This window comes from Rhipicephalus microplus, chromosome X (assembly GCF_043290135.1).
Source record: "Rhipicephalus microplus isolate Deutch F79 chromosome X, USDA_Rmic, whole genome shotgun sequence".
NCBI lineage: Eukaryota > Metazoa > Arthropoda > Arachnida > Ixodida > Ixodidae > Rhipicephalus > Rhipicephalus microplus.
The window spans coordinates 440,273,258-440,286,844 of NC_134710.1; the positions used below are offsets into that span (position 1 = coordinate 440,273,258).

At 43.1% G+C, this 13,587-nt stretch overlaps 1 protein-coding gene across 1 annotated transcript in view; it reads left to right on the plus strand.

Moving 5' to 3' along the window:
- The window catches only part of LOC119160895 (putative phospholipase B-like 2), a 78,973-nt gene that overhangs the window by 37,313 nt on the left and 28,073 nt on the right, over window positions 1-13,587 (plus strand). Inside the window, exon 7 of the mRNA XM_037413165.2 lies at window positions 7,442-7,601. Coding sequence (XP_037269062.2) covers window positions 7,442-7,601 — 160 coding nt within the window. The remainder of the gene's footprint in view (window positions 1-7,441; window positions 7,602-13,587) is intronic.

A 13,587-nucleotide genomic window follows, 5' to 3' on the forward strand; every position in this document is an offset into this window, starting at 1 on the left:
ACTGATGCGCTATAAAAATTACATTCAGACTCTTTACACACTGTTTTGACCCTAATTTGCAGCTGTACTTTCCTCCAATACCTTATTTCATTCACAGCGGCTTCAAGTTCTTTCGTGTCATTGTGGACAGCCGATGTTTGCGGCACAAGAACAGTGCATTTTCTTTCTTGTCTTTGCAGCTATATGCAACCACATGTGTGCTTCGGAAACCCCTGTTGACCGCTTTTTCTTTATCAGCAACATTGAAGTCATGATCTTTTGATTACCCCGACGCGGTGGTCTAGTTGATATGATCGAGCTGCTGGCCCGGAAGTCGCGGAATCAAATCTCCGTTTCAGCAGCTGCATTTTTGCTGGAGACAAAAATGCTGTAGGCCTGCGCGCTCAGATTTGGGTGCACGTTAAAGAACCCCATGTGGTCGAAATTTTTGGAGCCCTCTACTGCGCTCTCTCTCATAATCATATGGTGGTTTTGAGGCGTTAAGACTCATATATCATCATTGATGTTTTGATTTGTGAGCCTGCACATAAGTGCCAGTTCAGTGAACTGCAAAAGAATCTATAATTAAGGAAATATTTTAAAAAGACAATACATCTGCTAAGACTTTCTGTGAGCACAAAATAATGGCACTGACATATAAGTAAAAGCAGTGGCAGTTGCTCACCGAGAAGGCCGAACAGTATACATTGCGAGGCAATTTCACTAATGACATTGACAGCGATGTCAACGAACATTCTGACGTGTCGCTTTTACCTGCTTCGATACACACAATTGCCGCTAAGTGTTGGACGCGCTATGTGTGCCACAACTAACGGTAGAATGAGCGTGTGTCGATTTCGCTAGCAATTTTCAGTTTCACTTCGACTCTCACATGGCTGGTTCATTTTCGCCTCGTTGGTGTCGGGGCTATGCTTCCACGCAGGCCTCTTAAATTCACTGTCGTGTGCTTCTCGAAAATTAACTTTTGCGTGCGGTATCAGCCGCAACTTTCGAGTTCAGAATCGGCACTTGCTTTTCAAAGAAATGATATCTTACTCAAGATGTGCGGGAGATATCATAAGCAGTAGTTCATCTTACGTAATTGCAAATATATATGTGGTGAAAGCTTTTGTCTGCTACAATGAAATTAATTCTACGATGAAAAAACTATACGGGAAGACACAAGTGCAAACTGACAAGTTTTTTTTTCTTTTTACATAGTTATGACGCAACATTTGCACGCAAAGAAAGCGGGTGAAAAAAGACTGATCAGAAAAAAACAGCGACACATGCGCAAGAACTACATCAAGAGAAAGCTATCACGATCAGGCGCTCACGTATCTGGAGGTCTGTTGTCTTCCTGCCCCGAACGAATGACACTTCCGCTTCTGTAGCGATAGCGAAGGAGCGCAAACATAGCTGTCGATGCTAGCACGGTGCATTGCGAATGGTTAGATCATTGCTCTTTCTTTTGAATTATCGCATTGTGAAACAACCCTGGCACTATGAAACTTCGAATGTAATTGACACCTTTTGCAGTGAGTATAGCTATGTTTTAAGGGTGAATAATCTGTTTGCAGTTACGCTGGGCTCGCGCAGTCGAGTGTAGATGCACCTTCCGGTTTGTCCAGTATACTTTATTCCACAAGAAATTGGTACACAATGAAGACGTTCTTTTTTCGCATGCAATAACGTTTTCCGAATGTTTCACACAGCGCAAATTGCCAGGCCGCCGTTAGTGATTGTTGACGTTCTAATATAGTGAAATAAGCCTGTTAGAAGCCGTGAAACTACGGCAAGGACGAACCTTTTCGCCATTTTCTTTATTTTATGGAACACGTTATGATTAATGATGCTATATTTGTGAGGTTGAACGTCTCAAAACCACCATATGATTATCAGAGACGCCGCAGTGGAGGGCTACAGAAATGTTCGGCCACCTGGGGTTCTTTAACGTGCACCCAAATCTGAGCACACGGTCCTTAATCGGAAATGCAGCCGCCGCCACGTTATGACTATATGGCAACACAAAGGCCTGTTTAACTTTTTTTCTCATCCTTTATCTTATCACTATAGTCCACAAAGATTACCTATGGCTAACACGAGACATAATTCAGCTGAAACAAAAACTGAAACAGCGACGTCGCACAAAGGGAGATAAAAACGAAATCGTTGGTATCGTTGGCACTCTGCGTGATAAAGTACGTGAAACGAAATCACGATTTTACGGTGTAACAAGTTTTATGAAGTATGGCCCTCAAAAGTTTTGGCGCTACTTGACAGAAGATAGACCAGCCATTGATTGATTGATATGTGGGGTTTAACGTCCCAAAACCACCATATGATTATGAGAGACGTCGTAGTGGAGGGCTCCGGAAATTTCGACCTCCTGGGGTTCTTTAACGTGCACCCAAATCTGAGCACACGGGCCTACAACATTTCCGCCTCCATCGGAAATGCAGCCGCCGCAGCCGGGATTTGAACCCGCGACCTGCGGGTCAGCAGCCGAGTACCTTAGCCACTAGACCATCGCGGCGGGGCGATAGACCAACCATTGCTCAAATCAAAAGTGGGGATTGAACACTGACTGAACTAAAGACATTGCGAATCAGCTCAACAACTATTTCCAGTCAGTTTTCACACACACTGCTTCACAACAGCCACTGGCGGCCTATCTGTTTCAGCAGCTTATAGAAAAAAATTTAAAGTGAAGAAGGAATATTACATTTATTAAATAACCTTGACCTAAGGAAGTCCACTGGTCCCGACTCTATCTCTAATAATTCTTGAAGCGATATGCTGCCTGTATTTCAAAATATTTACTTACAATATTTAAAGTGTCTTTGGATACCTCGAGTATTCTTGATGACTGGCGCAGGGCAAAAATATTTCCAGTACTAAAATCTGGCTCTAAATTTGAACCAAGCAACTATAGACCTGTATCATTACCAACCACGTGTTGTAAGGTGACTGAACACATAATTTTTAAATCTATTATCAGTAATCTAGAAAGGAAAAACCTTATTTAAAATCAACAACATGGTTTAGATCTGGGTTGTCAACACTAACACAGCTGGCCGAAATAACTAATGACCTCTCCAACGCAGTTAATACCAACAGTCAGGTTGATGCCATATTATTAGACTTTTCAAAGGCGTTTGACGTGGTACCACATGAAGATTTAATCACAAAACTACATGCTTTTGGTATTCATGACACCTTAATCTCGTGGATTTCCAGCTTCTTAATGAACAAAACACAACGTGTAGCCGTAAGCACGGATATGTTCGATAGCCTACATGTGTAATCGGGAGTACCGCAGGGTTACCGCGCCTCTACTATTTATTATTGATATCAATGATATCCAATTTTGTATCCAGTCACCAATCCAGATGCGGCTTTTCGCAGATTATTGTGTCGTGTATACAGTTCTAAGACATTCAGAGGACCAAATCGGCTTGAATAACTCTCTAAAAAATATTTGCGCTTGGTGCAGAAATGGGGCATAAGACTGAACGCATCTAAAACCAAATGTCTCACATTCACTATTAAAAGAATCTGCTTATTTTTTCGTACACTTTAGAAAATATTGAACTCCCTAAAAGTGATCAGGTGAAATACATTGGTGTCACGCTTTCAGCAAACTTAAGTTGGGAACCTCATATCGACATTGTCTGCAAAAAAGCACTAGGGAAGCTATTCTTTCTTAGAAGAAGGTTGCGAAATGCTTCGGCCCAAGTCAAACTAAATTCATACAAGACTCTTATTCGCCTTGCCTTAGAATATGCCGACATAATATGGAGTCCCCACCAACAACACCTAATAGACAAAATCGAAGGCATTTTGAAATTAGCTGCACGGTTCATCTACTCTAATGTTTCGTGGCCTTCAAGCGTCACTGACCTATATAATATAGCGAATCTTCAGCCACTTCCCAAACGAAGAATCATTTCTAGGTTAAAGCTCCTATACTTACTCTATCACGGTCATTTTAAGATACCACGCAATCTGTACTTACAGGACCCATTTAAACACTCACTCAGGACAAACCTTAATATGGTCATCTTTCAACCTGCTAGCCGTGTCAATACACATAAGTATTCTTCATTCCCAATGGCCATTAGTTTTTGGAATGACATTCCGGCCAGTGAATGCTGTGCATTGTTCTAGGCTGGAATCTTTTGTCAACTGTCTAGAAGAGATTGATTTTTCTAAAAATGTTATACATGTGAATCATGAATTATCCTATGTGTATCAATACTTTCTTTCTTTTCTTTTTGTAGAGCGTTATTATGCCTCCCGTTACCTCTATGTATCCACTCCTGCATGGGCCCGGTTAGGGCCTGCAGTGTGTACAAATAACATAAATAAAATAGTCCACAATCTTTTTAACAGCTTCTCAGCCAAAGTTGCCATGAAGACACAACCGGGAAATACTTTTTTCCTAATCTGGTAAATTGGTTCATTGTATTTTTGCGAGGACATGTGCCGTTGATTTGTGGAAACTTCTAAGCATACATGCGTACACAATGCTCCTTTTTTGGATGTCGTCAATGAAGGTAAAATGTATTCATCATCCCGGTCAAACCGGAAAGTGCACCGATACTCGTCAGCGCGAGCGCAACTATAATTGCCAGCAGATCACTCACCCCGAAAACATAGCTAACCATTGCAACATGTGTCAATGTCTTCCGCAGTTCGATAGCACCACAATTGTTTCACAATGACATAATTAAAAGAAAGCAATCTTCGAAGTCTTCGCAATGCACCGTGCTGGTGTTGACAGCTGTGTTAGCGCCCCTTCACTAGACGTAAAGAATCGGAACTGTTAGTCTTTCAAGTAAAGAAGCAGCAGACCTCGAGACCGTGGGCACCAGATTAAGGATAGCTCTCCTTTGATGTAGTTCTCGCGTATTTGTGAGTGTTCGTTTCTGTTCGTTCCGTTTTTTCTCAGCCCCCTTTTTTTGCGCGTATTTGCTGTGTCATGTTTCTGTAACAATTAACACTTATCATTTCGCACTTGTGTTCTCCCATACTGTTCTTTCTTCGTCGATATTTATTTATTGTAGCGCGCAAAAAGCTTACATTATGTACCACTAACTGGCCTGACTCTGGGTCTTCTAACATATAATACACATGACACACAACACAGAAAGAGTGCACAAAGCAACCTACCCGAGAAATAAAGAACATAGGTGACGCGACAAAAATTGATTTTCTTTTTCTGGTTAACAGGTTAGAGAGGAGCCCTACGGGGCTCTAAATTTCATCTCTGTCGCTTCAATCATTCTCCCTGTGAGCTGGTCAGAACTTTTGGCCAGCTAATGAGCATGGTTGAACAAAGGCTTGCAGCCACTGTGTGCACAATGTGCGGAGTGGCGGCAAAATATGACGAGTTGTTCGACACTGCACGTCTGCTCGCGCAAGCGGTCATTCATGAAGCTGTCTGTCTGACCCACATACTCATGAGCTTATGAAAGCGGCATAGAATAGGCAACTTCTTCGGGAAAACACACAAACGCTCGTGATGATTTTTGCTGCACACACGTTGCTCGTCACTACGTCCTGTCTCGATCTGCCGCCGTCCGTGCGCTATTTGCGCTACTGTTTTCAATTATCTTGATATAACGCTAATGATAGTTCCTCGCCCTCCTCACATGCCGTCAATGTTGCTTCCACAATGACCTGAGTGTGTCCGTCCAAGTAGGAGGAAATCACGTTCGAGCGAATCCACAGGGGCAGCCACACGCGCTACAATGTAAGCCCAGGAAATCCTTCTTTCTCTTTTTAACGTTGCAAGTTTTCGAATTCAAAATTGCGACGTTTGTCAGCACCACAGCTCAAGGGGATTCTGTACAACAAACCCTACGTGCATGTCACGAATCCCTTGCGGTGGTTCACATATCCCAGTGGTGCCCGTTTTAATGTAGAAACTCTCTACCTTACAAAAACAGCAAATAAAAACGAATATTGTGTTGGTAAGACAAAAAATGACTTACCCCAACCCGCAGTCATATTTAGGTCAATGGGCAGCTTACTCCTTACATGGTATCATAATGACCCTCTGGTTCCTTTGCACCACGCGGTTTCAGTTGATGTTAGCTCTCTGTTGTACCGCCTTCCTTTTCTGCTGATTCATAATAGCCGCTACAATGAGTAATGCATCATGCTGCAGTAGCTTGAACTGAGCGCAAAAGCTACCGCTGCCTTGGTGGCAGCAGGACTGCTTGATAGCGTTGGAAAAGGAAGCCTGGAAATAGCCCCATTGGCAAGTTTACTAAGTCCATTGAGAATTGAAGTTTTCCAAATACTGGGACCATCAGTTAGAATGCAACCCTGAGGCACAACATTTTGAGACTGCTAAGAAATCATCTAAATAAGTGAAGACTCTCAGAAACTATATTCCTAAAAACATCTGCTTTAGGGCTGTCTTGTTTTTGTAGAAACAATTCACACTACAAGGGCTTGATCTGATAGACATGCCTTTGTTTTGAATGGAAACATAACAAAGGACTGGTACGCAATTCCACCTAATTGAGAAATTAATCTTAACACTGCTTGACTTTTTAAATCAATCTCACCTAAGTCTTCAGTGCTTTAAAATATTTTATTACTCCCTCCCCCGTAACTGCAAGCACAAATACACCAATGAAAGCACTGAGCTCCTTCGTTATGCCGTCCAAACAAGAAATGATTTTGAATAAACAGATATAGCTGTACAAGCTCTACAAGCTGTACGTCTACGTATACTTTGAAAAAACATTGTGAACGTTATTTTGAAAAGCTAAAATATATCATCTGTTCCTATTTGAAAGCAAGTCTTTATCAAGAACCCTTGCGCTTTACCCTTTGCAAAGGAATATTGAAGAAAGCTTTACGATACGGTGGTTCCTTCAAGTAGCTTCTTGGATAAGGAGTAATAAAAGGCTCTTGCCGTAAAGACGCACACAGTCTGAAGTAAGGAGCATTTAAGATTATTGGTGTTACCCCTAATAGTCCACCTCCCGTGCCTTGGGCTTGAAAGGCAATAATGAATCCCTTAATAATAAATAGTTTACTAGTGCTTGAAGAACAATCATACGCGGTCTGTGCTTGATAGGTCATGCGTCATGGCTTTCAGTACCACAGAACCGTATCTGTGTCCTTGTGATCTTTGTGCTTGGATGCGCTGTATGCGTACCACCTAAACCATTGCGTTTCAGAGGCATGGGCACAGCTCCATATTGTGAAAAAAGCGTTTCGCAGATTCTACTTCGCCACCCGTAGGTCGCTTGTCTCAATGGTCAGCTTCGTTCGACTGAGCGATAATGCGTTCAGTTTTATCTACTCGGAACTAAATTTATCAAGAGCTTACTGATGTGAATTGATTTCTTTTTTTTTCGCTATGAACTCTGCAGAATATTATTACGAAGAATAGAACGCCCACTCTTCATTGCCACCTTCCCCCATATATCATGTGCAGGTACAATGACTACAAGAATGACCCACTCTCAGTCTGCAACTGCACGCCACCGTACAACCCAACTTATGCCGTCGCGGCGAGATACGACCTCTTCGACCCGCAAGGAACGTACGGTATGCCCGGCATGTACCAGCACGCTGTCGGTGGAATTGATGCAAAGGTGAGAAGTGGACAAAACATTATGATGCAACTGAGGGTTATTTCGCGCTCTTGCAGTAATGTAAAAGAAGGCAACCTCTTCAGTCCTTGTCACCCCATTTGTTCGGGCAGACTCAACTAGTTCTGAAGCGAATATTATTGCGATAGCACTTATATGGACACTTTTGGCTGAATTTTGCCGCCGGCGTCGGCGTCGATGTCATGCATCGTATATGTATACGTATTTATATATATATAAACACAAGAAAGAAAAAAACAGGAAAAAAGCTATCCGCGCGCGGAATCGAACGGGGAACCTTCCCGTCGTGACAGCGAGGCGTCAACCACTGAGCCACTCCGGAGAACGTACTTCACCGTTCAAACGGCAAGCTATTTATATCTACCATTTACCGCTGCTGTGTTTTCGGCATTGTCAGAAAGATGGCGCAATGAGCGCACGTCACCACATCTCACAGCGGCGCCAGCTCTAATCTCCTACGTGTACTTTGCCCGGCTTAGAGAAGGGGAACGCTCCCTCGCACGCCCTTTTCTCACGGTGGCGAGGTGGGGAGGATCGTACGCCTTTGCTGGCATCGGGCTTTACGTGGAACTATTCTTCTGTAGTTAACGGGCGCACAAAAGTCACTCCAATCATTGCAGGCTCCGTTCGAGCAAAGCGCGTGCTTTTCAGATTCAGTGAAGTAACAAATGAGACACATATTTGCGTGCATCCATACCTGCGAGTACGTTCCGAGCATATTTTGTGCGCGAGAAACGCAAGGCACAATCGATCTGCTTTCCATTCTGCGCGTGATCTTTCAAATTGTTGCTGTCGCGTTCATTGCTTCGCCTTTGCGGCAAAGCTGTGACTTTTTTCAAAGACGATAGTCGTTCTTGGGGACCTTCGACGCCAAAATTTAACTCCCTGTCTGTCTGTCTGTCTGTCTGTCTGCCTGTCTGTCTGTCTGTCTGTCTGTCTGTTTGTGAATTTGTCTGTTTTTCCGTGGTAACCATACCCCAAAAGGCACCAAACGATACCATAAACAGCCAACCCCATCTGCAGCACCCATCAATATTGCTCGAATTTCAGCGTTCATGCGTGTGCAATTGTCAATTAAATTGCGTTTGAAGAGAGTGAACAAAACGTTCATTTGATGTTCTATGCAAAAAAAAATTAGTGAATGGCATTCTGAAGGCGCTGCGTTAGAGTGCCTCGAGTGTGTAACGAACGCGAACAAGCGCATCTAGGCATGTTATACACGAGCGCCATCTGGCAGTTATCTTCGAAAACGAAGGCGAGTGCGACTGCGTAGAAAGATGCGCGCCAGTCACGGAGGTGATAAAGTGTAGAATGCAAAGCGATGGGCAGGTGCCACCACCGTGCCGTTGTAGCAAAGCGTTGGAAACACCTTCTTGAGCATCGCGTTGCACTGTTAGCGCAGTGCGTTAAACGCTACAGTCCTTTGAGTTACTTGTGTGTGGCTCTTAAAGTATAAAGGCAGACATACAAAACATACACATGTTGTTATGGTGCCTCAGATATGCGCAATATTTGCTTTTTAATTGACAATCGCACAACTTTGAACACTAAACCTTGAGCAATATTGGTGGGCGCTCCTGATGTGGTGCCGTTTGGTGCCGTTTGAGGTATCGTTAGGTGTCACACAGACAAATGTACAGACAGACAGACCGACACACCAAAATTTTTCTGTCGAAGGTCCCCAAGAAAACTATCATCTATAAAATGAATCATTGTGCATATCTGAGACACAATAACAACACGTAGATATTTTGTATGTGCTGTTTATACACCAGAGAAGGCACACATAAGTTATTCTAAGGACCGTAGCGTTTATCACGCTGCGGCCACAGTATAACGCGATGCTCAAAAAGGCGAGTGTTTCCAACGCTTTCCTAGGACGACATGGTGGTGGCACTTGCCCGTCGCTTTGCGTTCTGCACCTGATCGCCTCCGAGACAGGCGCGCATCTTTCTCCTTGGGCGCGCACGCCTTTCTTCGTTTTCGACGATAACTCTCAGATGGCGCTCGTGTCTAACGTGCCTCGATGCACTCGTTCGCCTTCGCTGCGCGGACCGAGACTCTCCAATGCAGCACTTCCAGAATACAATTTACAGATTTTCTCGCACAGAAATCAAATAAATTTTTGTTCACTCTCCCCACACGCAAAAGTTTCGTCTTTTGATGACATTTGCAGTGAAACATGCCGATGCGGGGCCAATTTTTCACCTTCAACATTTTGCGGGGAGAGTCCACTTAACTCCATTTAAGCTCCACTTAAGCTCCACTCCATTACTCCACTTAAGCTCAACAATATGGTGCTACATTCGCACATTTCTGGGGCACAGTGGTTTTAATAATAGCGTTTACCGGCAAATGTGACCTCGTTCATCATTGTGGTGAGAAATTGAGTTATTTTTTGAGGTACTCATGGTTTCATTTTTCCCAGTATGTAGAACAGCGCTACTTAAGGGTCTTCAATAAAGTTGTATTCAGTTTTCAGGTGTCATATGTCTTCTAATTTGCATTTGACAGCTGCTAACTGGCAAGTCCCAGATCGGGGTCTGTGGGTTTCAAGATCGCAATATTAATGTTAATAGGAGTGGAAAAGAAAAAACACCAGCGTAAGAACAGTACCGATCCGATCCGTGATATTCTGGTTATCCTGGGTTTATTGGACGCGATTATTACAATGTTAACCTTGAGAGGGCTAAAGTTGAGGGCAGCAAAGATAAAAAAAAGGCCTCATTTGAGTGACGCCTTGAACTTCGGGTGCGATGACTGGGGAAAGGAGAGGGTTTGTATTTTTAAATTACTTTTTGTCACAAAGTATTTGTTATCAAGCACTAAAGTAATTCAGCCTTGGTACCTTCAACCACTTGGGTCAGGAGGTTCTAGAGACAGGCGGTGGAATGACAAAAAGAACGCGTATCTGCCAGACATGGTTCCTAAGTGCAACAAGATAATTGCCGGAATTGGTTAAAACGGCAGCTTTGTGTATTACTACGCTATTTTATGCCTCACAAGAAAATTGACTGTAAGAACGTCCGCACAGTTTTTTTTTATATACTCCATGTTGCAATTGGTGGATGAAGTGCAAGCAAGCAATTGCCTCAAGCACTCAGATTTGACCCAAACTCCTAGTTCAAAACGAACCCTCCTACATCGTTAAAGGTACTGTCTACTGCTCAGCGAAAGTTTTCCGATTATGGCGAAAGTGTTATTCTTCAACCCTTAGTGTTCAGCGGTTATCCTGTCTACGTGCTACATGCCCGGCCCATGTTCATTTCTTCTTCTTGATTTCAGCTATGATATCTTTAACCCCCGTTTGTTCCCTAATCCACTCTGCTTTCTTCTTGTCTCTTAAGGTTACACCTACCATTTTTCTTTCCATTGCTCGCTGCGTCGTCCTGAATTTAAGCTGAACCCTCTTTGTAAGTCTCCAGGTTTCTGCTCCGTAGCTAAGTACCGGCAAGATACAGCTGTTATATACCTTCCTCTTGAGGGATAGTGGCAATCTACCTGTCATAATTTGAGAGTGCTTGTCGAATGTGCTCCACCCCATTCTTATTCTTCTAGTTACTTCAATCTCATGGTTCGGCTCTGCGGTTATTACCTGCCCTAAGTAGGCATAGTCTTTTACAACATCAAGCGCACTATTACCTATCTCGAAGTGCTGCTCCTTGCCGAGGTTGTTGTACATTACTTTCGTTTTCTGCAGATTAATTTTAAGACCCACCTTTCTGCTCTCCTTGTCTAACTCCGTAATCATGAGTTGCAATTCGTCCCCCGAGTTACTCAGCAATGCAATGTCATCGGCGAAGCGCACGTTACTGAGGTATTCTCCATTGACTCTTATCCCTAACTGTTCCCATTCTAGGCTTCTGAAAACCTCCTGTAAGCACGCGGTAAATAGCATTGGGGAAATTGTGTCCCCCTGCCTTACACCCTTCTTGATTGGTATTCTGTTGCTTTCTTTATGAAGCACTATGGTAGCAGTTGACCCCTGTAGATTTCTTCCAGAATGTTTATATATACTTCAGCTACGCCCTGATTCCGCAGTGTTTGCATGACGGCTGATATTTCTACTGAATCAAACGCCTTCTCGTAATCTATGAAGGCTATGTATAGTGGTTGGTTATACTCTGAGCATTTCTCTATTACCTGATTGATAGTATTAATGTGGTCAATTGTTAAGTAGCCTGTTCGAAATCTTGCTTGTTCCTTTGGTTGATTGAATTCTAATGTTTTCTTTACTCTGTTAGCAATTACCTTTGTAAATAGCTTGTATACTACAGAGAGCAAGCTCCCACAGTAACGAATGCATCTGATAAAATTAGCCTCCGAAGTGACATTAACCAAGTGCAGCGTTGGTGTGAACGGTGGCAAATGGAACTTTATCCTAACAAATGTAAACTTGTGTCGTTTCAGCGTCGCCATAACCCGCCCACCACTTCCTACGTAATCTCTAACACTCCTGTTCAACTTGTGCAATCCTACAAATACCTTGGCCTAACTTTGTGCAGTGACCTAACTTGGGCTGAGCACATCCGGACTATCATCGCAGCTGCTAATCGTACTCTCGGCTTCCTAAAACGTCATCTGCGCAACGCACCCCGCCATGTAAAATTATTAGCATATCAGTCCCTCGTAAGAAGCAAGCTTGAATATGCATCGTCAATTTGGAGCCCACAACACGCGTATCTCATTACTGCACTCGAATCACTTCAAACCCGTGCTACTAGATTCATTCATTCCTCATATGCCTATCACGTTAGCGTGTCATCTTTAAAAGAAGAAATTGGCCTGTCCCCTCTATCTTCCCGCCGCCGCATTGCCACCCTTTGCTTGTTTCATAAACTTTTTCACAGTCCACTTGCAATCGAACCTTACATTTCCCCCCCATTTCGCAGGTCATATCACATTGGCCATGTCTTTCAAGTTGCCCGTCAACGTTCCCACACCGTCATTTTTGCTGCCTCATTTTTTCTTCGTGCAGCAAAAGACTAAAATGACCTCCCCCACCATATTGCAGCAATCACCTGTCCATCAACATTTATGCATAGCGTCACAAGCCATTTTTCAAACTAATTCATGGCTTTTTTGTACGTTTTTTGTAACCCCACCCCTTATGTAATCTCCCCTGGGGACCTTTAAGGTAATAAAATGAAATGAAATGAAATGAGCTTTTAAAATAAGGGAAGCTCAGAGCAAGATGACATTTCAAGAGAGTCTTAGGAAAATCAAGGAGAGTAGATGGGCACAAAAATGTTTCAGGTATTTTTATAGAGAGAGCGTGGACACAAAATAGAAGAAACAAACTACCAGGCTCACCAGAAATTAGAGGGCTGGCAGTGTGGGCGATATGGCAATAAGGAGCATCAAGGCAAGAGACAGGTTGGCGGAGAGGGCTTATTGGACGACAGCGATGGAAAAGAGTCTGGCTTTCAGTAACCTCCGAAAAGGCAAGAATGAAATGCAACACAAAATGCGTAAAACAATAACGTAAGTGCATCCACTGGGCAGTTGCTCTGTCTGGTGTCTTGACTAAATTATGGAAGTTAAGGCAATAACGAACTGGATGTATGTCGCATAATCTTTTCACCGAGAAAATTGAGGAATTATTCCGATTATCAATTCAGAGGCGTCCAACCTTACGCGTGAAGTCAACAAATATTCGAACTGCACCTTCTCTGAGAGGTTTGTCAAAAATTCACGAGTGCCTTGCATACCTAGTCTTGCACTTTCTGCAGTAATACCAAACAAAAAGCCTGTCTTGGTTTGCAGGCTTTCCGACAGTTTAACTATGCTAGAGCATCTCGCAGTACTGTTTCCATTCAGAATTTTTATGCACCGTTATGTTCAGTCTTCCAATCATTATGACAATGAGCTTTTCCATTAAGTGAAAATATTGTTCTGTCGCTTCTCTACAAGAAAATTACTTTGATATTAACTCCGTGTGTAATAAAATTTCGCGTATACCCTTTAG